Source organism: Elephas maximus, chromosome 8, assembly GCF_024166365.1.
Source record: "Elephas maximus indicus isolate mEleMax1 chromosome 8, mEleMax1 primary haplotype, whole genome shotgun sequence".
Lineage (NCBI taxonomy): Eukaryota > Metazoa > Chordata > Mammalia > Proboscidea > Elephantidae > Elephas > Elephas maximus.
Window position 1 is genome coordinate 131771375 of NC_064826.1, and position 24652 is coordinate 131796026.

Sequence of the window (24652 nt, forward strand, 5' to 3'; positions counted from 1 at the left end):
ATCATTGTAAATATTTTTATTATTAGTTTTATCAGAAAAACTTGTATATACAGGTGATTTTTAAAAAGCATGATTCTTTTGACCCTATAGGAGAGAGCAGAACTGTTCCATACGGTTTCCAAGGAGTGCCTGGTGGATTTGAACTGCTGACCTTCTGGTTAGCAGCTGTAGCTCTTAACCACTATGCCACCAGGGTTTCCATTACAGCCAGAGGTGATCATTTCTTCTGGAGAGATAACCTCCAAGGTTAGAATGGAAGACAATGTAAAAACAGATTTCACTTTACAGTTTACCTTTATCAAACCATCCTGGAACACATTAATTCTGTCATATGAATATGATTTACATTATATAAGTCAGTAATAGAAAACACAAGCCAAAAACCTTATATTCTCTAGTCTTCAAGTCAAATATCAATTTTCTTAAAATGTGAAGACAAAATAAAGTGTTTCAAGTAGCAGCACTTGAACACTATATACGTCTGTAATGATGTGTAGTAGTCAACTTTAAGCCTCATGTTTTCCAGGTTTTAGTGGAAATTACTCTCTCTAGTTTCTTAGATTTTTGTCAGTCTTATTTTGGGGGCTATTTTGCCTCATCGAGCCTAAAAAGAGTACACTTTTAAGATACATTAATGATCCATACTGAGAATAAGGTAACAAATGGTTTTCCAACTCCTTAGGGACATGAGTTACTATGAACACAAGTGAGCACCCCAGTTATCTCTGAGCTGGGCAGTTTCAACAAGATCATTTTTCCTCTGGGGCCAAGGTCTGTGGCTTGATCTTCCTAGCAGCTTCCAAAACAGAAGCCAGGTTTACTTTGTCTCCAAATTCCTTCTCTCGGTGCTCAAGAAGAATGCCCTGAAAGGAAACGAGGGGACGTCAGTCCTCATTCTGGGTCATTCATTCCTAAGACGGACGTGGAGCACTGGCTATCCGTCAAGCTCTGTGCTGGGCAGCAGGACACAGATCCATTCCCATGAGTTCAGCCTTAAGGGGAAAGTAGGCACGGACAACAGGCTGTGCCACAATATGTGGGCTGTACAGTTGCACTTGGGAAGCAGAAGGTCAGGAGTGATTAATCACAAAGGCAATCAGGAAGGCCTGGCTGGTCCATGGAAGGTAAGAGAACAGAATGAGCCAACAGACAAGAGCCCGAAGGTGTGGAAGTGGAGCTTAAGAGGTCAGGCTTGGAAAAACCACCTGAAAAGCGAGAGCCTCTCTTCCTTCAGTCTTCTTAAGAAACTAGAATCCACTCACTTGTGCTGATGCCAAACGCTTTAAAGGTACAGAATACTCCAAAGTGGTAAAAAAGATAAAGTGATATGTCTGAGACCAGTATCGAGATCGTTGTTAAAGAGTTCTCTGACCCATTACGTATAACTGGGAACTCATTTTGAACAAAAAAATAAACACCTGCAGGTAGGTTCACTATGAAAGTCCCAATTACGCATTGGTGACAACAGGGAGGCAAATCAGGGTTTTTTATCTACTTGCTCAGTCAAGCATCATGCCATCATTAAAACACAGAGTAAGAACACAGAATGACATGGGGAAATGTTCATGAGGCACTGCTAAATGAAAACAACAGCTAGGCCAGTAAGAGGCCATTCTGTAAAATAACCAAACAAAATGCCACTCAGCTCTGTTCTGATGGCTTGTCCATGGTGGCTGAGCTTACAGAACAGGCCTCACTGCACCCTTCCCCCCACCCCTGCTTTCTACTGTTCTCTTGTTTTCAAAATTCCTATAGTGTACACATAGCACTTTTTCAAACATTATTAATGCAAAGGAAATCCCCACTGAGTGGCACCTGGCATGATGGGACTGCAAAAACTGCTCCCAAGAAGAACTGAGATTAAGTCCTGAAAGTCAGCCAGCCCAGTCAAACTTCCACCACGGCAGGTGAGAGGCAGGGGCTCCAGGGAGCACCAAGAGAGTCAAACACCACACCTAGCAACACCAGGAGTGTGCCAGCCAGCTCAGAGTCCATGAGCACCAAGTTAGTCATTGCCAGGCAAGAGAGGGCTGGCCAGGGGGCCCAGCCCTGCCCTAGGGGCTGTGGGAAGGTGGAAATGGAGAGTGGGCAGGGGCCCAAATGCCACAGAGGGAAGAGGCTGAGCCTCCAGGAAGTTGGAAGGGCACCTGGAAGGGCTCTTCGGAGCCATCCAGAGAGAGGCTATGGGCAGGAAAAGGGCAGGGTCCCCAGAGCTGGACAGATCTGAGCTCCATTAGACCACTGACAAGCTATGAGTCTTTGACTGAGTTACTTCATATCTCTAGGCCCGCTTCCTCACATGTAGATGGGGATAAAAATACCTCACATTCCAGACTGGTTGTGAGAAGTAAGATCATGATTATGAGTACCTGGAACAAGGCAGGCACTCATGACAGCCATGATTACTAAGACATTCTGATATATTTATGAAATATACCTGGCCAGGCCATCAAAGATAGACAGTAGAGAAAATAAGAAAATTAGCACATACGTTTATGCTCGTCAGATACCACATCATGCTAGATTTTGATGCAGACAAGCAGTAGAGTTGCCATGGTTTAAAGGTAAGAGATTATAAAATAAAGCTTAAATTGGGAGGGCTTCTATTCCCACTAACTGGGAAAAGTCTACCACTATCAATGTCAGCAATGAGAGCCACCAAAGCAGACCAACCCTGTCTCTTCAGAGATGAGGCCAAATGTCAAGGCCATATCCAAGGTTGGTGGAGATAGGCCTTGAGGTCAGGCCACCATTCCCCTGGTCTCCTCTCCTTGCTCTTGAGCCTGCATCCACTCTACACCATCCCTGCTACACGTCCACCCAGCCTCTGCCTACACCCCCCCAAACCCCGCCTGGGAGGGGAGTTCCCCTTGGCTGACCATTATCTGACAAGCAGCACCTGCTACCTGCCTGTCGGCCCCCCGAGAGCTCCCCTTTCCTTTCTACGACATCTCCGGGGCCCATGCAGGCTCTGCATCTTCATAATGAGGAGTCAGTTCCTTGCCAGGGCAACTCAGACACCAAGACCCTCGCAGGGAAAAGCACAACTCTTTGCCACTTGCCCTGACAGGTCTGTTCTCATTCCTCCTTTCCTCTTCACTTCCTCCCACCATCCATCGTTGGTGGCTTGGGAACAGTGTGAGGGATGGACTCCCTGACAGAGACCCAAGAGGAGCTGCCAACAGCAACTAGGCTTCAGTTTGAGCAAAGGAAACAGAACCCTGGGTCCAGGACCCGATGGCACCATGGATCAGCCATGCACCTTGTGCAGCCACTCACCCTAGTCTTGAGTTCCCTGTCTGAGAAATGGCAAAGCCATGGGTACCTCTCTGTGCTGAGAGACTGCATATGTGAGACTGGACATTTGAAAGGGGACAGTCCTTTCCCTTCCTTCTCATATTCCTTGGCTTTCTGGAAGGTAGGCTGGGAGACCAGAAGCATAGAAAGTTAGCCCTGTCTGGGTATCCCACACACAGACACGTAAGTGAACACCTAGGATTTTACCTGCTTTCCCGATCCCACCACAAAGATTCCTCCGAGGATAAAGCCTTCGCCTTCTAGGTTTCCAGAGAAGCCTCCATTCCAGGCCCGGAAGAAGTTGTGCCAGACACCCAGACGGACAAATCCCATAAACATCATCTTCCGCTTTTGGGGACCATAGAACTTTTTCTGCAGGAACAAGACAGAACTCACATCAGTAGCTAACTGCCCACCTTTCCCAATAGGGCATTCCACCTCAGGCAGAGACCCAGCCTACCAATTCATGTCCTCCCTTCTACCCAACACACACAGATCCCGGCCAGGACCACCCTCAACCCGCCCACAGAAACAGAACCCTGCTGGGTGCAGCTTCTGACCACAGGGCAGGCCCAACCTAGGGAAATAGGTCTGCAGCTTTCAACTGTGACCTCTCATTAGTGATGTGCAGGCTGCCTGTGCCCGACAGGGTCATAACATGCCTACCTTCTGGAGAGGTGGTGGAGAGGGGAAGGAACACAATGAATTAGGGTCAGGCTTTGTGCTAGACCCCCACCTGCAACATGGCAGGAACCCGACGGGGTTTCAGCTACTCCCTAGCCTCAGGGGTTAAAACTCAGGAAGGGCTTAAGTAACCAATGTGGGGAGCCATCTCAGTGCCCGGTACACTCCCTCTGCTCAGGGCATTAGGAGAGCCCCCCAAGCTCAGAGCAGCTGGAAGGGAGGAAGCCTCCAGCTCCAGGCCAGATACCTCCTGGGCCCCAACCTCTCACAGCTAAGCACAGTCCCCTCCAGTCAGTCCATGTCTGATGGGCTCAGCACACACCTTTTCATCCAGGAAGATTTCTCCTTTGAAATACAGCTGGAAGTCCTTCACTTCAGTCTTGACCTGCTCCTTCACCACTGCATAGAGGGGGATGCCCAGCTCGTCCAACTTGGGCTTCAGGGAGGACAGGTCTGCAGCCTCCTGTGGGAGACAGGGGCTCAGGTTGTGCGCCTGTGGCTCTGCAGCCAACAGACACCCTTTCCCACAAGCCCCGAGCATACCTGGCACTGAATGTAGAGGAACAAAGGAAGCAAAGCTGCCCTAACAATGAAGGCCTGTGCAGCCCAGCATAAGCCTGTCTTGGGTAGGCTCTGGGCCTCGGTACAGGGTGGTCAGGCCTTTTCCCCAGCCCAGCCTTGTTGTCTTTCCGTGAAGGGAGAAGTCCTGATGACAGAGACTGCATCCCAACATGGTCCTCTACCCATCGCTGATGTTTTCCCCTTCCCTCTCTCGCAGCCCTCCCATGCATTAGAACAAACTAGCACAGGGGCCTGTCAGACAAACTCACTCATGCTGTACAAATGGCTGCCTCTAGGACTTTGCTCAGTCAGTCCCCTCCCCTGCCATAGCCCTCCTCCCCTCTCGAGTGCAAACCCTACCCTTCGACAGGTGTGCCTCTGCTAAAAAGTGCTCCCTGGCCAACCTGGAGCGAAGCCCCCATTCTCTGTGCACACCCCATCTGCCCTGTCTGCTGATGTTTTCTGTCCCAAGTCTTTGTGTTACCACTCACTTAAGTATTGTCACTTAGGTTCCCAGAGGTGTCTCATGGTTAGAAACCACATCTTCCATTTCTTGGTATCCTTCGATGCCTAGCATATGGCTGAGTATACAGAAAGTACAAGATACCACATGGGAAAGTCTGAAGGTGACCAATGGGGAGAAGGCAGCTGAGCCAAGCAGGACAGATGGCCCTCTTTTGAAATGTGCCGGACAGATAACTGAAACGCACGTGTCATGGTAAAGCTTCCACCTTAAGAACAAACTGCTTTTTCACATTTGGTGTAAGAACTACTGCTCGCCTCCAACACAAATACTGCTATATGGTGGCAACCACATTTTATTTTTTAGAACAAGAAAAAAGCATGCAAATGAAGGTGAGCTGATTACTATGCACTTAGCAACAGCATCAGTGCGTGGCAACCGTTGTGCCAGAGCAAAGAGGGCAGCGTGGAGTCAGACATGGTCAGCGACTGCCTGTTTGTGAGCTGGAAGGTTTTAGTCACTTCTCCTGGGCTCTTTCCTCTACGTGTGTCATTGTGCAAAGCCCATGAAGTAGAAACTGAGTCACATGCCTCCTCCCCAGTTCACTCAAAATGACTCATACCACCACCCCGCATCCTTCCAGAAACCTGATTCCACCAAATGCTCTGCCAGGGCACGGATCAGAGCAGAGGAAAAGAGGTGACAACCAGGGACAGCAGCTGCTCTTTGAACCCTTCGGGTTTAACTGACATGAAGAAATCAAGTCAAAAGAGACTTCCATGTTGGTATTTGGAGCCAGGAACCTGTGAACAGTTTAGGCTACACAGCAAGGTGGAATAAAAGTTACTACCATTTGACCTTAAGATAAGGAGATCATCCTGGATTATTTTATCCAGGTGGGCCCAGCGGAATCACCAAATCAAAAAACCAAACCAGTTGCCATCAAGTCAATTCCGACTCATAGTGACCCTACAGGACAGAGTAGACGTGCCCCATAAGGTTTCCAAGGAGTGGCTGGTGGATTTAAACTGCCGATCTTTTGGCTAGCAGCCAAGTTCTTAACCACTGCACCACCAGGATCCAGTGTAATCACAAGGGTCCTAAAATGTGGAAGACAGAGGCAGAAGAGTCAGTGTCAGACTGATGCAGTGTGAGAAAGACTTGAGTGGCCATTGTTGGCATTGAAGATGGAGGAGGGGGCCATGAGCCAAGGCATGCAGGCTGCCTGTAGAGGCTGCAAAGGCAAGGAAACAGGTTCTCACCTAGAGCCTCCAGAAGGAACCAGCCCTGTGACACCTGATGTTAGCCTAGTGAGACTCAGTTAGATTTTGACCTTCGGAACTCTAAGATGACCAATTTGTGCTGTTTTAAACCACTGAGTTTGCAGTAATTTGTTACAGCAGCTGTAGGAAACTCATGCATCTCCCAAGAGCAGTGAGACTTTGTCACAACCTCTCTGTGCCTGCTTCCACTTGCATAAAACAAGGATAAAAACAAGCTTCGTTTTTTAAGGATTCAGGCGAGGAACCAGTAAGATAACAAGCATAATAGTGCCCTCATGTAAGGTACTGCAGTGTATCATATGCATCCAGCAGTGTAAACGGGCTCTTCACCAGCCCTGCTGGGCAAGCATAGGAGAGACCAGCAAGGCTAACAGGAATGCATCTGGGCCAGAAAAGTCAGTCAGGGTACGGAGAATGACACCTGTGGCTAAGTTGTCTCCAGAAAAGGGATACCATCATTCCCAGCTCTCCCCAGGCTAGGCAGTGATATCAGAACCCAGGTCTTCTGCCTCCAATGCAGGCTTGACCACCAACTGGCTATGTAACTACCAACAGGTCCCCAAACTGCCCTGGCCCTCAGTTCATACACCCACCAAGGGGCAAGGCTGGACCCAGCTCACTCCAGTGTGCCCTCCAACTGGACCCAGCTCACTCCAGTGTGCCCTCCAGCTGGACCCAGCTCACTCCAGTGTGCCCTCCAGCTGGACCCAGCTCACTCCAGTGTGCCCTCCAGCTGGACCCAGCTCACTCCAGTGTGCCCTCCAGCTGGACCCAGCTCACTCCAGTGTGCCCTCCAGCTGGACCCAGCTCACTCCAGTGTGCCCTCCAGCTGGACCCAGCTCACTCCAGTGTGCCCTCCAGCTGGACCCAGCTCACTCCAGTGTGCCCTCCAGCTGGACCCAGCTCACTCCAGTGTGCCCTCCAGCTGGACCCAGCTCACGCCAGTGTGCCCTCCAGCTGGACCCAGCTCACGCCAGTGTGCCCTCCAGCTGGACCCAGCTCACGCCAGTGTGCCCTCCAGCTGGACCCAGCTCACGCCAGTGTGCCCTCCAGCTGGACCCAGCTCACGCCAGTGTGCCCTCCAGCTGGACCCAGCTCACGCCAGTGTGCCCTCCAGCTGGACCCAGCTCACGCCAGTGTGCCCTCCAGCTGGACCCAGCTCACGCCAGTGTGCCCTCCAGCTGGACCCAGCTCACGCCAGTGTGCCCTCCAGCTGGACCCAGCTCACGCCAGTGTGCCCTCCAGCTGGACCCAGCTCACGCCAGTGTGCCCTCCAGCTGGACCCAGCTCACTCCAGTGTGCCCTCCAGCTGGACCCAGCTCACTCCAGTGTGCCCTCCAGCTGGACCCAGCTCACTCCAGTGTACCCTCCAGCACCAACATTTTGTGCTTTAACCATCACAGCTCCTGCTTTCTCTTGCAGAAGGCAGTGGTTTCTGTTTGCAGGGCCAAGCTCAAGACCACCCAGTCGAGGAACTCAAATGCTCTCCCATCAAACTCTCACATCAACTGCATCCACACCATCGGCATGACTGAAATCCCACCGAGCTTCAGATGCAACACTGAGGGCGCACGGGGCGGCGGCAGAGCTGCCAGTTCCAGTGTGTGGTGCTCAGCTGTCCAGGAAAGACTCCAGGCAGGTCCCAGAACAGACAGTGGGTCATCCTACAAGTGTGACCTTGCAGAGCTTCCCCGTATGCACAGCTGTGCCACTGCTAAGCCCTGACCTCTCGTTCCAATAGGCCTCTCCGTGTCCTAAGCCTCAGGTATGTGGAATTGCCTCTGTCCTTGCCCTTGATGAAATGGGAAAACATCCAGGACACAGGTAGTACAGCATATGGTAAAGGGTTTAGGAGTACCAAAAAGTCAGATGTGTTGTAACCCCAGCAGGAGATGGTGAATCGCTAAATTAGCAGAAACAGCGTAAGTCAAAAGAAACACCTGCAGAAAACAGAGACCAGGCCAACACTCACCAAGGGCTAACGTGGGCCTACAGACCTTTGGTCCTGGCTGGAAATGCACTGCCCTACTTGACAAGACCCTTTAACTGAGCAGACCCTCAAATGTACTCACCTCTCGACACAGGAAACAGCCTGGTCTCCGCACAGCCATAATCACAGCGCCATTCTTTTCCCAGAGCTCCTTTGCTTTGAAAGCCCTGGGTTCTAAGGGGAAAAAAAGGGAATTCAGTTATTTCCCCAGCCCAGCCCACTGGACTCCCAACCATTAAGCATGACCTAAACCCCACTGGACCTATCCCAGGCAGAATCCAGGCCCAGCAAAGGGTAAGGACAGGCATTTCCTACATGGGACAGGGCAAGGGGACACAGTCAGGGGATGTTCAGACTCCTGAGGAACATTAGTACACTACTATATACCCCAAACACCCCCTTCTTTTTTTAAACTTGAACATCCTAAACTGGGAGATAACTGGAAAAGAGCAATTTCCCTTTTTTGCAGTAGTCACTGGGTGTTGTAACAATCCTTTAGGACAGAACGTGGCCAAAATCCGGAAGTGACTGTGCACTTTCACAAAAATAAGCCCCACTCTTAAAAAAGTATTTGAAGAAATTAAGGCAACAGAAATTAGTTTTTGTTTTTGTTTTAACCTAAATATGCTAACTGCAACACTACCAATAGGGGAGGGGCAGAAAATGCCAGAAAGGAAATGCTCTCTGTAGTAGAGGGCTGCATTTGAAGCGGGAGCTCCCTGGTCAGTCAGCCTGAATCTGGCTGTGCGAGCTCCTCTCTGAGCCTCAGGTACCTGACCCGACTGGTAATAGGAGCAATGGTAGCTACCACTCCAGGCTGCAGGAGTATTAAAAGATGGATATGAAAATGCTCACCACAGCGCTGGCAGGAGACAGGTGGTGAGGGTTCAACGAGTATGAACCCTTATTACTGAGTATTTCCCAGATGGATCTATGTCCACCCAGCAGGGATGCTATGTCAGGAAAAAAGGGGTGGGGTGGGGGGAAAGTCCATAATCAAACCAGACGGGGAAACACTGGGTTAAACTAAGTGAAACAGGTTGCTTTCCGCAGGGCTTCTTAGTCCCTTACTCAAAAAAAAAAAAAAAAAAAAAAAAAAACCCAGTACTAGGGTGGCCTATATTATGAATCTGCACAATCACAGCTCCTGCCTTCCCTCGACCTACTGAACAGAGGACAGTGGCTTCCGTTTGCGGCGCCAAGCTGGAGACCGCCTAGTCGAGGAACTCAAATGCTCTCCCGTCAAACTCTCAGGCCAACTGCACCCACACCATCTACGTGCCTGAAATCCCACCAAGCTTCAGATGCAACACCGAGGGCGCACAGGGCAGCCGCAGAGCTGCCAGTTCTAGTGCATGGTGCTCAGCTGTCCAGGAAAGACTCCAGGCAGGTCCCAGAACAGACAGACGGTGGGTCATCCTACAAGTATGACCTTGCAGAGCTTACTCGTATGCGCAGCTGTGCCACTGCTAAGTCCTGGCCTCTCATTTCAATAGGCCTCTCCCTGTCCTGAGCATCAGGAAGTGGGACTGGATAAATAGTGTTTCTCAAACTTATTTGACTCAAGAACCCTGTTTTCATGAAGATCCCATGAGCATGGAATTCCTAAGGGCACAATCTGGAAGGGCTGGTTTAGTAAGCAATTATACAATATTACTAAATATCATGGAGCAATCCGTCAGTATAATCACAGAGAGAAGAATACAAAGTGAAAAACTCTTTAGTAAGGAAAAGCTAAAATGTAAAAGTACTTACCCCAAGATCAACATGAAAAAATATACATGTATACATGAGAAACAATATGCATAAATAAAAGTAATTATTGTGTTGTTTAGGTGCCGCTGAGTCAATTCCAACACATAGCCACCCTATGCCATCCTCACAATCATTGCTGTGTTTGAGCCCATTTTTGCTGCCACTGTGTCAATCCATCTCGTTGAGGATCTTTCTCTTTTTTATTGACCCTCCACTTTACCAAGCATGATGTCCTTCTCCAGGGACTGGTCCTTCCTGATAACATGTCCAAAGTATGTAAGAAGTTAGTCTCATCACCCTCACTTCTAAGAAGCATTCTGGCTGTACTTCTAAGACAGATTTGTCCGTTCTTTGGGCAGCCCATGGTATAGTCAATATTCTTTGCCTATACCATAATTCAAATGCATAAATTCTTCTCTGGTCTTCCTTATTCATTGTCCAGCTTTCACATGCATATGAGGTGGTTAAAAATACCATCCCTGGCTTGGCTCAGGTGGACCTTAGTCCTCAAAGTGATATCTTTGCTTTTCAACACTTTAAAGAGGTCTTTTGCAGCAGATATGCCCAGTGCAATGTCTTTTGATTTCTTGACTGCTGTTTCCCTGAGTGTTGATTGTGGATCCAAGTAAAATAAAGTCCTTGACAACTTCAGTCTTTTCTCCATTTATCATGATGTTGCTTATTGGCTCACTCATGAGGTTTTTTGTTTTTTTAATGTTGAGGTGTTATCCACACTGAAACCTGCAGTCTTAGATCTTCATCAGTAAGTGCTTCAAGTCCTCTTCACTTTCAGCAAGCAAGATTGTGTCATCTGCACAACACAGGTTATTAAGCAGTCTTCTTCCAATCCTGGTGCCCCATTTTCCATATAGTCTAGCTTCTTGGATTATTTCCTAAGCATACAGATTGAATAAGTATGGTGAAAGGATATAACTCTGAGGCATGCCTTTTCTGATTTTAAACTATGCAGTATTCCCTTGTTCTGTTCGGACTGACTCTTGGTCTATGTACAGGTTCTGCGCGATCACACTTAAATGTTCTGGAATTCCCATTCTTCACAATGTTATCCATAATTTGTTAACATCCACACAGTTGAATGCCTTTGCATAGTTAATAACACACAGGTTAAAACATTTTCTGGAATTCTCTGCTTTTAAACAAGATCCCTCAGTAATGATATTCCTTGTTCCACATCCTCTTCTGAATCCGGCTTCAATCTCTGGCAATTCTCTGTCAAGGTACTGCTTCAACCGTTTTTGAATGATCTTCAGCAAAATTTTACTTGCGTGTGGTATTAATGATACTGTTCAATAATTTCTGCATTGTTTGATCATCTTTCTTTGGAACGGGTATAAATATGGGTCTCTCCCAGTTAGTTGGCCAGGTAGCTGTCTTCCAAATTTCTTGGCATAGATGAGTGAGCACTTCCAGGGTTGCATCTATTTATTTAAACATCTCAACTGGTATTCACTCAATTCTTGGAGCTTTGTTTTTCACCAATGTCTTCAGCACAGCTTGGACTTCTTCCTTGAATACCATTGGCTCTTGATTATATGCTACCTCCTGAAATGGTTGAACACTGACCAAATCTTTTTGGAACAGTGATTCTGTGTATTCCTTCCATCTTCTTTTGATGCTTCTTGAGTCATTCAATATTTTGCCCATAGAATCCTTCAATATTGCGCACTCAGGTTGGAATTTTTTCTTCAGTTCTTTCAGCTTGAGATATGTGGCAGGTGTTCTTCCCCTTTGGTTTTCTATCTCCAGGTCTTTGCACATTTCATTACAATACTTTACTTTGTCTTCTGAAGCCACCCTTTGAAATCTTCTGTTCAGCTGTCTTATATCATTTCTTCTGTTCACTTTAGCTACTGTACATTCCAGAGTAAATTTCAGAGTCTCTTCTGGCATCCATTTTGGTATTTTCTTTTTTTCCTGTCTTTTAAATGACCTGCTTTCTTCATGTGTGATGTCCTTTATGTCATCCCACAACCTGTTTGGTCTTCTGTCATTAGTATTCAATGCTCCAAATCTGTACTTGAGATGGTCTATAAATTCAGGTGGGATATACTCAAGGTCATACTTTGGCTCTCATGGACTTGTTCTGTTTTCTTCAGCTTCAACTTGAAGTTGCTTCTGAGCAATTGATGTTCCACAGTTGGCCCCTGGCCTTGTTCTGACTGATTATATTGAGCTCCTCCATCATCTCTTTCCACAGATGTAGATGGCATTATTGGTAATTTAAAAAGCGTTATTAAGTTTTTCCTAATGTTGCTCGCTATACAGCCTTTTCAATAAAAAAAAGAGTTGTTTAGAAGGAGAGAAAGAAAAAAAAAAAAGTAACCCTGGGTCCCAGCATCTTGGAAGAGTACTGAGACCAGCGGGTCACCACTTACCCTCCTCCAGTGTTTTCAGTTCTATGTCTTCCAGATACTCCAGCGTTGCTTTCTGGGGTTTGGACAGAAAGACGTCTGTGTTGGCCAGGAGCAGTGCCAAGGCAGCAGCTCCCAGGGCCCCTGCACCAATGGACCACATCCCCATGGTAAAGAAACTTGGGTCCTGGAGGAAAGACATTTCTGGAGATTGAGAGGAAGGAAGAAGACGTTACTGCTCCCACAGGATAGCTGGAATCTGATCTTCCTTGCAAGGCTGTTGCTGGGCAGCCAGCCAGGAATCACAAGATGGGGGAAGGAAGGGACAGCAGTGTCAGAGACAAGACCACACAAGGGCTGCTGAGTATCTGCCACTACAAGAGACTAGGGATCCCACAGACACATAGCAGCTCCTGCCCCAAGGAGCTCACCAGGAGGCCAGGAGCTATAATAGAGACATGACAACCCTTCCAGATTCTTCTTTTGTCTCCTCCACCCACCCCCAAGGTTGTGGCCCCCAGCCTGTGATGCCCTTCCATACTACATCCCCTCATTCCCTTTCCGGTCAGTGTCTGTATCTCCTTTACAATCCACTGGTTCAGCTATTGCCTTCCTGGCTAAGGGGCAGCTTTCTCTTCTGTGATCAGAGGAGACTCAGAATGCCAACCACACCATTCTGCTACCTCATCTTCCTTCCTCTTCAGTCTATGATGCCTCAGAAACAGGGACCATAGCCTATCATCCAGCCCCTGTCAGTGCCACCAAAGCCTCACTCATGGGAGGTATGCAACCTCAGTGAATTTCCACCAACTGCAAATGGTTTTATTGTTTAGTCATTATAGAAATAAAAGAAGCTCATGGAAAAAAACAAAAAAGAGGGACAACACATAAAACCAGAGTTGACAAGACAGCAAATCAAATATCCCCTGAAAGCCTGCCACCTGGTGATGATCACTGTATCTCATCTGACATTTTTTTCCTGTGAACAGAGCTACACAGAAGATCGCCGAATGAATGGCAGGAGAAAGAGCAAGGTGCTGGCTGTCTTTCCGCAGAGGGTGGGGGCTCTGCCACTGTAATGGAGGTGTGGGCAGGTCCTGCCAGAGTCCAGCCTTGTCCCCTGCTTAAGCCCAGGTTTCTCACTAAGGTTTCCTCCAGCTGTGAGCCCTTGGGTTTCTGGGTGGGAGCTCCTGGAAGCCAGCCAGCCCTGCACCAGAGGCAGAGACCCCATCCAACCTTCTTTCTCCTGACAACCACTTACAATATCTCCCTTTCCATTTGACCCTCACAGCATCCTGGGGTCTGACTTATATTGGAGCCTTCCTGCCTCAGGACCAGTCTGATTCTGGGTGTTAGATCACTGGGTAGAAGCCTGGGTATGTGGGTGGGCAGCCACCTACCCTCACGCTCACCTTTCCCTTGCTGAGAACAGAATTTTTCTAAAGGATTTCTCTAAAGCATTAAGCAAAGGCCTGGAAATCCTTGTGACGCTGCCAAGAGAGGGAGCTGCTAGGGGTCCACCGCTGTGCAGTAGATAGACAGTGGAGTAGCTCAGTGATGGCGACTTTGGGAGGAAAGGGCAGGATAGACTAGACGACACCGGCCTGCTCAGTTCAGTTAGGAAATAACAAGGAGCTTCCAGGCAGGGGATGAGCAAATGAAAACAGCATTTAAGAAAGAAGAATTTGGCATCTCAGGAGAGGAAATGGAGGGGAGGCCAGTGTGTGTGTGTCAAGGGCGGGCTGGAATCCTAGACTGGTGGAGGGACTCAGCTGGGAGAGATAAGTTCTAGGACCTCACTGCACACACCGTGGCCCTGATTGCAGCCCTGGTGTCACCTGAGGGCTCATTAGAAACCACTCTGCAGCCCCACCTCGGAACTATGGAACTCCATACTGCCTCTTCATCAGATCAGCAGGCAGTGCACATACATGTTCAAGTCTGAGAAACACAGTCCTAGCGCAAAGCACGCAGGATTTTGCGCTTGGCTGGCTATAAGCCAGAGAATAAAGTACAGCCTCTGGGGCAGGCTGGCCTTGGAATGCTGGGTCCTACTCACTCCCCAGGTCATTGTGGGAGGGCAGCTGTGGTCTTGGTGACACAGAAGACCCGAACATATCTCCATGTTTCCGCCTGAAGGCCCCACCTCGTTCTAGTCTCAAGACCCAGATGCCTCTTCGAGAAGCGTTGCGGAGGTCTGCCCACCCACTACTCCCACCCCAAGAGGTGTTCATTCACTGTCTCCTCTATCCTGTGACCAACGTCACCCGTGAGCCTTCTGATGTGTCTGACAAACTGACGTGGACCCATGTTCGTCCATTCCCACCCCCCGAATCTCTGGTGCCCGGCACAGGGCATGTTTGGTACACAAGGCTCTCCCTCAGTGGTCTCACAGGAACTTAGGATTGATGATGAAGATGATAACTTATGGAAGACCAAAGTTCTGGGTCAAGAAGGAAAGAACCTTCAATAGGCCTGCTTCCAATCCTTTTACGTGGGCAGGTTACACATTATTGGATTACAGCTCACAGAACAATTAGGAGGAAACCACAGCTCTCACCTGCCTGTGGTAAACAGGAGACTCCCCAGAGCCTGAAACAATCTACACCTTTACGTACTTTCAAAGCCTCCCTGGGATCCTGGTGTGTGTATAATTCAGAACACAAGGCTGGGTCCCTGATTGCAGATCTGATAAACACCTCTGAGTCAGTACACAAAGCCAGCACAGATCTACCACACAAGAGGGTTCACATCCACTCATGGAACACATCAGTGTAGTTCCAGAAGTCCAAGGACATTCACCATCCCCCTTTCTTAAAGGGCACTTTGGGAGGACATAAAACTAAACAATACACAATTTTCAAGGAGATGCAGACCTAGTACACAAATAACAGAAACGCAAGTGGAAGGTGAGGCACCAGGGCCGCTATGGGAATGCAGGGATGAGATCCAGTAGCGTCTGGCCTGGGCAGCCACAGAAGGACACAGAGGGAAGTGGGTTGGGGGCGGGTATACATTGGGTTGCCATGCGTCAGAATCAACTTGACGGTACTGGGTTTGGGTTTTGTTTGTTTGTTTTTTGTAGGACTCAGGGACAGGAGGAGAGGGCTGGGAGGGGTCTGGGCTAAGCAGCAGGCTGACTGGTGGGTAGAAGTCTGTGCTGAAGGCGCCGAGAACTCAAACTTCCATGTTCCAATGGTCCCTCCACCCCTCACATTCAAGGGTAGGTGAGCAAAAGGTGAGCTTCAAAACTGCCTGGAGCCTTGTTTTCCATCCCCTGGCCATGCTGCAGAAAGTATGGGCCGCTCCTCCTGTGCCCTCGCCCTCAGGGCCTGCAGCACTAGATGTGAAAGCACTACTAGCACTAGGGGTGAGGGGTGGGCTGCCCAGGGGGCTCACAGTGGGCTCCTCTGCTGGTCGGGAGCAGTGAACACTGACTGCTAGAACCACCCAGAGAGGGTGCAGGGCCAGCCGCTCAGCCAAGGCCCCCAAGCTACAAAGCATTCCCATCCCAACATGTCCTGGAGTGTGCCACAGTCCCTGCTTCACAGAGACGGCAGACGGCTACCCACCACGAGAGGGGCAGAGCTTCAGTACTGCAACAAAACAATGCCCTTCCACACGGGCCTCAGCAGGCCAGCATGCACTGGGTGCTCCTAGACGTACACACCCTAATTTGACTCACACCGCAATCTCGTGGTGCAGATTATCCTGTTTTATGGTGGCCACACTGGAGGCTCAGAGAGGTTCAGCAACTTCCGCAACACCACAGAGCATGAAAGCAGCAGTCCCTGAACCCACATCTCCCAGTCTTTCCACTGTTACACCTTGACTCTTACACCCTCAGGAAACGGTTTCTATAGGTCAAAGGATATGAGTCCCTTTGTTTAAAGAGAAAGAAGGCCAACTTATTTTTTGAATCATCAAATAGTCAAATTGTAATTAAAGGAAATTTACCCTACAACAGATGTCCCCTCTCTTCCCTCCCCTTTCTATGCCTAAAAGGACAGGGTCAGTTTCTCTGAAAGATAATAGCAAGGTTGTTTACAGAAGACACAGCCCCCACCTGATACAGCCACAGTATCCAGTTCCCCACAGCGGCTTATCTGATCCCAGCCCTCTCCCACAGAAGGTGAAGCGATAAGGCCAGGAACAAACAACAGCTGTGGCAGCTCAGAATGGCAGCTCTGCTCTGGGGTGAGCATGGGGGTGCAGGACAGCTACATTCCCTGGGCCAAGCAGGCCCCATCCTCCCCAGGCCTCATTTTCCTCAAATCCAAAATTGGGGGGAAGGGGGGTGCTGGACAAGGTGAGTGTTAAGGCTCCTAGAGCTCCCAGTGACGTCTCATGATTCCATCAAAACCAGAGCCCTGCTCATTCCTGGTTCCTCCTCCCATCTGCCCACCCCACCACATTTCCACATCCAGCTTGGAGACCTCGTCTCTTCTCTGCCACCTGATTCACCAGATGCCTACCCTCCCAACATGCCCCCCACAACCTCAGGCAGTTCATACCTGGAAAGGAGGCACTCACCATCAAACACATCTACACCCGTTCCTGCTGACGAAGAGGCTGACTCACAGCAAGGATGAGTGGGCAAAAGGCAGGCAGACACTTGGGGGAAGGGGGAGGGCTGAAGTCCACCTATGCCCCTGCACTCAGAGCTCAGGCACTCCACAGACAGGACCGGGACACTCAGAAGCCTGGGGCTCCTCCAGCTGCCAACAGTCAATCTCCAGGAAACAGAGTGGACAGCTGCCAGGACCCCCCAACCCTTCAAATACTTGAGCAAAGCTGAGTCATTTGCAGTCATGCAGGTTATAACATTTGCCAAGTGCCAAGAGACTCCCACTCTGATACCCAGTGCAAGCCAACAATGCAGAGCCTGCAGCGCAGTGCCCCGGCAATCAGCTGCCCCCTGCCTCTGATGACACAGCGTGCATTTCTGTGTGAATGCACACGCCTGGGACACTGCATAAGCAAAGGTGACGTCCTGTTCTCCATGGCTCCTTGCGCACTTGCCCCTTGCCCAAGACGCCCACCAGCGGCTCCCCTGAGGCCCCTTGTCTGCCATCTCCCTTTGACTTCCCGTGGCTTTCCTCCTTCTGCCACTTCAATGACTCCTCTCGGCCCACACTCTGTTCCTGGGACCTCACCTACTCCCAGAGCTTCCACTACACCTTGCCACTGACTTCCAAGTCCCTACTGCTATTCCTGACCCCAAGTTTCCACTTGGGGGTCCTGTAAGTAACTCATCCACACTATGTCCAACACTGACCTCCTCCACGTCAGTTTCTTTCTGGAGTCTCCTAGCTGAGCAAATGGTGCAAGCATTCAGGCAACCACCATAGCCAGAAACTGGTAGTCACATTTTACTCTTCTTCCTCCCTCACTGCCCACATCTACTTAGTCACCAAGTTCTGTCCCTCCTATAAAATATGTATGCTACCCATCCTCTTCTCAGCCTCAATGCTGCCATCCAAGCCAGCCCCTGCTGGTTTGTACCTGGCCTTGGCTCAGCTCTGGTCCCATCCTCTACAGCTCATGCTCCATGCTGGAGCCAGGGCAATCCCAACACACCACACCCTGATCACATCCTCCCATGCTTCCAGACTCTCACGAACACTGAACCCCCAGTATAGCTGTAAGGCTCTTTATGCTTAGCTTCAGTCCAACACTCTGGCCTCATGCCTGTCACTCCACCACTCCATCATACCACTCAAGGTGCAAGACCACAACACGTGTTGTCAGGCCCCACGCTGACAAATGCTGTGTTGTTTCCTTCATCCAGAACGCCCTCTCGTGCATGCCCATCAGGTGAATGCCTCCTTATTTGCAAGGCCCAGCACAAGTAATACTTTCTCTCCAAAGCCTTTTCCAAAAGCCTCTGATTACACAGTGTGCATTCATGTGTGAACACATGTATCTTTGTGTTGTACAAGCAAAAGGACTCCGCATTTTAGTTATTTATGTAGCCAGCTCCACAATATGGTCCTCCAATGTGAGGACATGGGCTGTAGTCTTACCCGTTCCTGCATCCCCAGCACTTCATGAAGATCCTAGTAATTAGCAGGCATTAGATGCCTAAGGAAGTGATCTGAATTTCACTCTTTAAACGCCACAGTGAGGCAGACCTGGAACTAAGGAAGGTAGTTTTGGACAGAGCTCACTTGACCTTACAGAAAATACTCAAGCCTGGGGCTTAGGAGACCTTTGGATGGGTCCTAGCTCCACTGTTCACTGGCCGGGTAATCTGACATAAGCTATAAAGAGCCTGGGTCTCCTTATCTGTACAGAGTAAGGAACCAGAAATCTACAAGGTGCTCTCTGCTCTAAAGTACCAAGTGATTGCAGCTACAGGGGTCTGATATCCAGAAAGCCACGCGGGCGCCCACCCTCTCACTGCCTGCCTCCTCAGCCTAACTCTGCTGCTGTTCGGGGAGCTGCCTCTGCGCAGGAACTGATGAAGTCAACCCTGAGGGATTAATGCATGCCTGAAACAAGTAGAGACGGTATCCTATTCCAAACTTAAGGATGTACTTGCCCAGCCCAGCCCCACCCAGGGGATCCTCCCTCCTCCCTCCTCAGAATGAGGGGGCCTGAGGCAAAGACAGGGAGAAGCAGGAAAAGTGTGGTGAGGGGGAGAGAAGGGAAATGAGGGGTGAAATGCAGTAAAGCACTACAGAGTTGAAGGCAGCATATCTTTCTCTTCTCTGCAGGGCTCAGATTCATTCACTCTCCTAAGGGTGGAGCAGAACAGACAACATGGAAGACGTTCTCCAGCTGTGCCCTGCAGTCCTGCCTCCTGGCTGAAGTCCTAGGTCTGGTGGGAGCCATCGGGCCTGACTGTCCACTCCAGAACACACACTCCTTGCCGTTCCTTCAGCAGCTGCTCACGCTGCCTTCTGTGTCAGCAGTGCCAGAGAAGGCAAAGGGGACAGCCCAGCTGCAACCTCCCTGTGCTAGAGGCCACCAGGCTCAGAGGTGAAGCTGGGTCCTCCCAGAGCCTCCATGCAGTTCTTGCCACAAAAGCCTCAGGCGGGAGACTCGCTATCTCTGCTCAACATTTCACAAAGAGTTAAATACCCACCTGGCATGAGAGCTGCATTATTTCAGGGACACTGAGAGACCCTGGAGCTCAGGGCCCCAGAATTCCAGTCCTAACCAACCTTTCTGGGCGCCATTTAGGTGACACAAGCTGATGAGACAATCATGAGAAATGATTTCTCTCTCTCTTTAGGAGCAGCAGATCACAAGTAATGGCACACCCTTACAAAGGAGGATGAAACGGGAAGGGCATCAGACCCAAAAAACTAAGATCAACTCAAATTCCGATTAGCTATACAAATCTGCACACAGCACTGTTTCTGCAAAAGTAAATGGGAATGATTCTTGAAATACCTTCTACACAGTTGTGAGAATCAAAGGGTTAAATATATAGAAAGTGCTTTGTGAGCTGCGAAATGTCAAAAATGTAGGACATGGGGGAAAAATGTAGAATGAAAGATCAAATTCACAAAAGGACCAGACTTACTGGTCTGACAGAGACTGCAGGAACCCAAGATTATGACCCCTGGACACCCTTCTAACTCACGATTAAAGTCACTCGTTCACCTTTCAGTCAAAGATTAAAACCAAAAAATCCAAACCCAGTGCCATCCAGTCAATTCTGACTCATAGCAACCCTATAGGACAGAGTAGAACTGCCCCGTAGGGTTTCTGAGGAGCACCTGGTGGACCTGAGCTGCTGACTTTTTGGTTAGCAGCCGTAGCTCTTAACTACTACACCACCAGGGTTTCCAGCCAAAGATTAGGCAGGCCTATAAGACAAAACAATAACACACATGAGGAAAGTGCTTCTTAGATCAATCAAGTATATGAGACCAAATGGACAACACCTGCCCAAAAACAAAGACAAGAAGGTGGGAAGGGACAGGAAAACTGGACGAATGGAACCAGGGAACCCAGGGTGGAAAGGGAAAGGGGGGAGTACTGACACAAAGCAGGAACTGCAACCAATGTCATGAAACAATTTGTGTATAAATTTTTGAATGAGAAACTAATTTGCTCTGTAAACTTTCACCTAAAGCACAGTAAGTAAAAAAAAGAAATATGAAAAGGAGGAACACATAAAGATTGATATCCTAGGCATTGTTGTTGCTGCTGTGTGCCGCTGAGCTGATTCCAACTCATAGCGACCCCACAGGGCAGAGTAGAAGTGGCCCATAGGGTTTCCAATGAGCAGCATTAGTGAGCTGAAATAGACTGTTATTGGCCATTTTGAAGTGGACAATCACTTCGTCTACTATGCCAGGAATAACAAATTGAAGAGGAATGGTGTCGCATCATTGCCAAAAAGAACATTTCGAGGTCTATCCTAAAATACAACACTGTCACTGATACGATAAAATCCATATGCTTACAAAGAAGATCGGTTAATACTACTATTATGCAAATGTATGCACCAACCACTGATGCCAAAGATGAAGAGATGGAAGATTCTTACCAACTTCTGCAGTCTGAAGTTGATCAAACATGCAAACACGGTGATTGGAACGCGAAACTTGGAAATGAAGAAGGATCGGTAGTTGGAAAATATGGCCTTGGTGATAAAAACAACGCTGGAGATCACATGATAGAATTTTGCAAGACCAGTGACTTCTTCATTGCAAATGCCTTTTTCAACAACATAAATGGTGACTATAGGGTCACTATGAGTCAGAATTGACTGGAAGGTAATGGGTTTGATTTTTTATTTTTTACACACATGTACCTCACCAGATGCAATACACAGGAATCAAATCGACTACATCTGCAGAAAGAGATGATGGAGAAGCTCAATATCATCAGTCAGAACAAGGCCAGGGGCCAACTGTGGAACAGACAATCAATTGCTCAAATGCAAGTTGAAGTTAAAGCTGAAGAAAATTAAAATGAGTCCACAAGAGCCAAAATACAACCTTGAGTATATCCCACCTGAATTTAGAGACCATCTCAAGAATAGATTTCACACATTGAACACTAATGACCAAAGACCAGGCAAGTTATGGAATGACATCAAGGACATGATATATAAAGAAATCAAAAGCCCATTAAAAAAAACACGAAAGAAAAGACCAAAATGATGTCAGAAAAGATTCTGAAATGTGCTCTTGAACATCAAGTAGCTAAAGCGAAAGGAGGAAATGAAGTAAAAGTGCTGAACAGATTTCAAAGGGCGGTTCAAGAAGACAAAGTATTATAATGAAATGTGCAAAGACCTGAAGTTAGCAAACCAAAAGGGAAGAACATGCTCGGCATTTCTCAAGGTGAAAGAACTGAAGAAAAAATTTCAGCCTCCAGTTGCAATACTGAAGGATTCTATAGGTAAAACGGATACCCTGGTGGCGCAGTGGTTAAGTGCTATGGGTGCTAACCAAAAGGTCAGCAGTTTGAATCCACCAGGGCTTTGGGGCAGTTCTACTCTGTCCTATAGGGTCACTATAGGGTTGTTATGAGTTGGAATCGACTCAATGAAAGTGGGTTCTTTTTTTTTTTTTTAATAGGCAAAATATTGAATGACGCAGAAAGCATCTAAAGATGGCAGGAATGCATAGTTACTGTACCAAAAAGATTTGGCTGATATTCAACCATTTCAGGAGATATCAAGAACCAATGGTATTCAAGGAAGAAGTCCAAGCTGCACTGAAGGCATTGGTGAAAAACAAGGCTCCAGAAACCGACTGAATACCAACTGAGATGTTTCAACAAATGGAAGCAGCGCTGGGAGCACTAACTTGTCCATGCCAAGAAATCTGGAAGACAGCTACCTGGCCAAGTGACCAGTAGAGATCCATACTTATGCCCACTCCAAAGAAAGGTGATCCAATAGAATGCAGAAATTTTTGAACAATATCATTAATATCCCATATAAGTAAAATTTTGCTGAAGATCATTCAAAAGCAGCTGCAGCAGAAATTCAGGCCAGATTCAGAAGAGGACATGGAACCAGAGATACCATTGCTGATGGATCTTGGCTGAAAGCAGAGAATGCCAGAAAGACGTTTACCTGTGTTTTATTGACTATGCAAAGGCATTCGACTGTGTGGGTCATAACAAATGATGGATAACACTGCAAAGAATGGGAATTCCAGAATACTTAACTGTGCTCATGAGGAACCTGTACATAGACCAAGAGGTAGTCACTGGAAGAGAACAAAGAACAAACTTTACATGTGTGATATAAAGTCAGGTACGATGTGCATCAGAGTTGTTTCCTTTCGCCATACTTATTCAATCTCTATGCTGGGCAAATAATCCAAGAAGTTGGACTATATGAAGAAGAAAACAGCATGAGGATTAGAGGAAGACTCATTAACAACCTGAGATATGCAGATGACATAACCTTGCTTGCTGAAAGTGAAGAGGACTTGAAGCACTTACTGATGAAGATCAAAGACAACAGCCTTCAGTATGGATTATACCTCAACATAAAGAAAACAAAATCCTCACAACTGGATCAATAAGCAACATAATCATAAATGGAGAAAAGACTGAAGTTGTCAAAAATTACATTTTACTTGGACCCACAATCCACATCCATGGAAGCAGAAGTCAGGAAATCAAATGACATATTGCATTGGGCAAATCTGCTGCAAAATACCTCTTTAAAGTGTTGAAAAGCAAAGATGTCACTTTCAGGACTAAGGTGTACCCGATTGAGCCATGGTATTTTCAATCACCTCATATGCATGCAAAAGCCGGACCACAAATAAAGAAGACCGAAGAATTGATGCCCCTGACTTACCATGCTGGCGAAGAATACTGAATATACAATGGACTGCCAGAAGAACGAACAAATCTGTCTTGAAAGAAGTACAGCTAGAGTGCTACTTCGAAGCGAGGATGGCAAGACTTTGTCTCAGCACTTTGGACATGTTATCAGGACAGACCAGTCCCTGGAGAAGGACATCATGCTTGATAAAGCAGAGAGTCAGCAAAAGAGAGGAAGTCCCTCAAGGAGATGGATTGATACAGTGGCTGCAACAATGGGCTCAATTATAGCAATGATTGTGAGGGTGGCACAGGACGGGGCAGTGTTTCCTTCTGTTGTACACAGGTCTGCTACCAGCCAAAACTGACTTAATGGCACCAAACAACAACATGCATCGTAATCAACTTAATGGTACACAACAACGACAACCCTAAAAAGGTGTTGGTACACCAGGTGGAGGGTTTCAGATCATTGGGTTTACTCCAAGGAGACGGGGTTCACATTCTGAATCCCAATTCTCAGTCTCCAGGGCTGATCACGAGCATGGAAGACTCCACAAGCTGGCTCCTGGAGAATGCTTTCCAAGATAAATCATGAGTAATTATTTTTCTTTTTCATCATCTGCCAGGCTCAAAGAAAAACACATTAAAATTTAAAAAAGCAAGAACTAAACTGAAGTCTGGGCAATTGGGCTGTGGAACCAGCAAGGTGGTAAGGGAGCGGCTCCTGCCGCACAGCCTTGTCAGGCCGCCTCCACTTCGGTTACGGGCCTGAGACCGCCTCCACCATCTCCTCCCTTCGCCGCCCCTAAAGCCACCCCGCCGCATTCACCGTTACATCCCCAAACCTCAGCTCCCCGTTTTAAAATCACACTGGGGCTTCTCTCAATTTTAGGTGAGAGTTAGCAACCTGGTCGGGGTGGGCTGTGTGCCTCTGAGACTGGAGAAAAGCAGAAACCGCTGCCCCGTCGCCCCGCAAACACTCCACCTGCGCTGGCACCTAGACGAGGACGGCCAGGGCCCGCGCCTGCAGCCGCCGCCCACCCCGGGCTCGCAGCCCTGCTCGGTCCTCTGTCCCGCGCGCGGCAGGTGGTACCGTCCGCCTCACTCACAGACGGAACGGGCTCCGGAGGAGGCGCTGTGCTCTGAGGGGCGCCTAGGCCCGCAGGGGCGTCCGCGCCGGGCCGGCTCCGGGGGAGCACCACCCGCCCGAGGGGCTGACTCCGAAACCTGAGCAGCCAGCAAACCCTGCAGCGCCGGCCGACCCCAGGACCCCACTGTCCCTCAGTTTCCTCACCTGCGCCTCGGCGGACGCAGCGGTCGCGGACGTCAGGTGGCTCGCAAGGCCCGGCGCGCAGCAGCAGTGCCCGCACTCCCGTCTCGGCCGCTCTCGCTCCTGACACCCGACGCCCGCGTGCTGACACCTCCCGATCAGGGGTCCCAGGGGCGGACCCCGCGCCTGCGCAGCCTCGCGCCTGTGGGGCCCGCTCGCTGC

At 48.7% G+C, this 24652-nt stretch overlaps 1 protein-coding gene across 2 annotated transcripts; it reads right to left on the reverse strand.

Moving 5' to 3' along the window:
* PRXL2A (peroxiredoxin like 2A) lies at positions 1-24652 on the reverse strand. 2 transcript variants are annotated; one of them, XM_049894729.1, is made up of 6 exons: positions 24455-24652; positions 12430-12592; positions 8361-8452; positions 4304-4444; positions 3505-3669; positions 1-863 (listed from the first exon to the last, which is right to left on the reverse strand). In XM_049894729.1, exons 2-6 carry the CDS (start codon positions 12572-12574, stop codon positions 750-752), a joined length of 657 nt encoding a protein of 218 aa, XP_049750686.1. In that variant the 5' UTR covers positions 12575-12592; positions 24455-24652; the 3' UTR covers positions 1-749. The 2 variants fall into 2 exon arrangements, with proteins under 2 accessions (XP_049750686.1, XP_049750685.1); XM_049894728.1 differs by having other exon boundaries at positions 12430-12609; positions 24455-24538.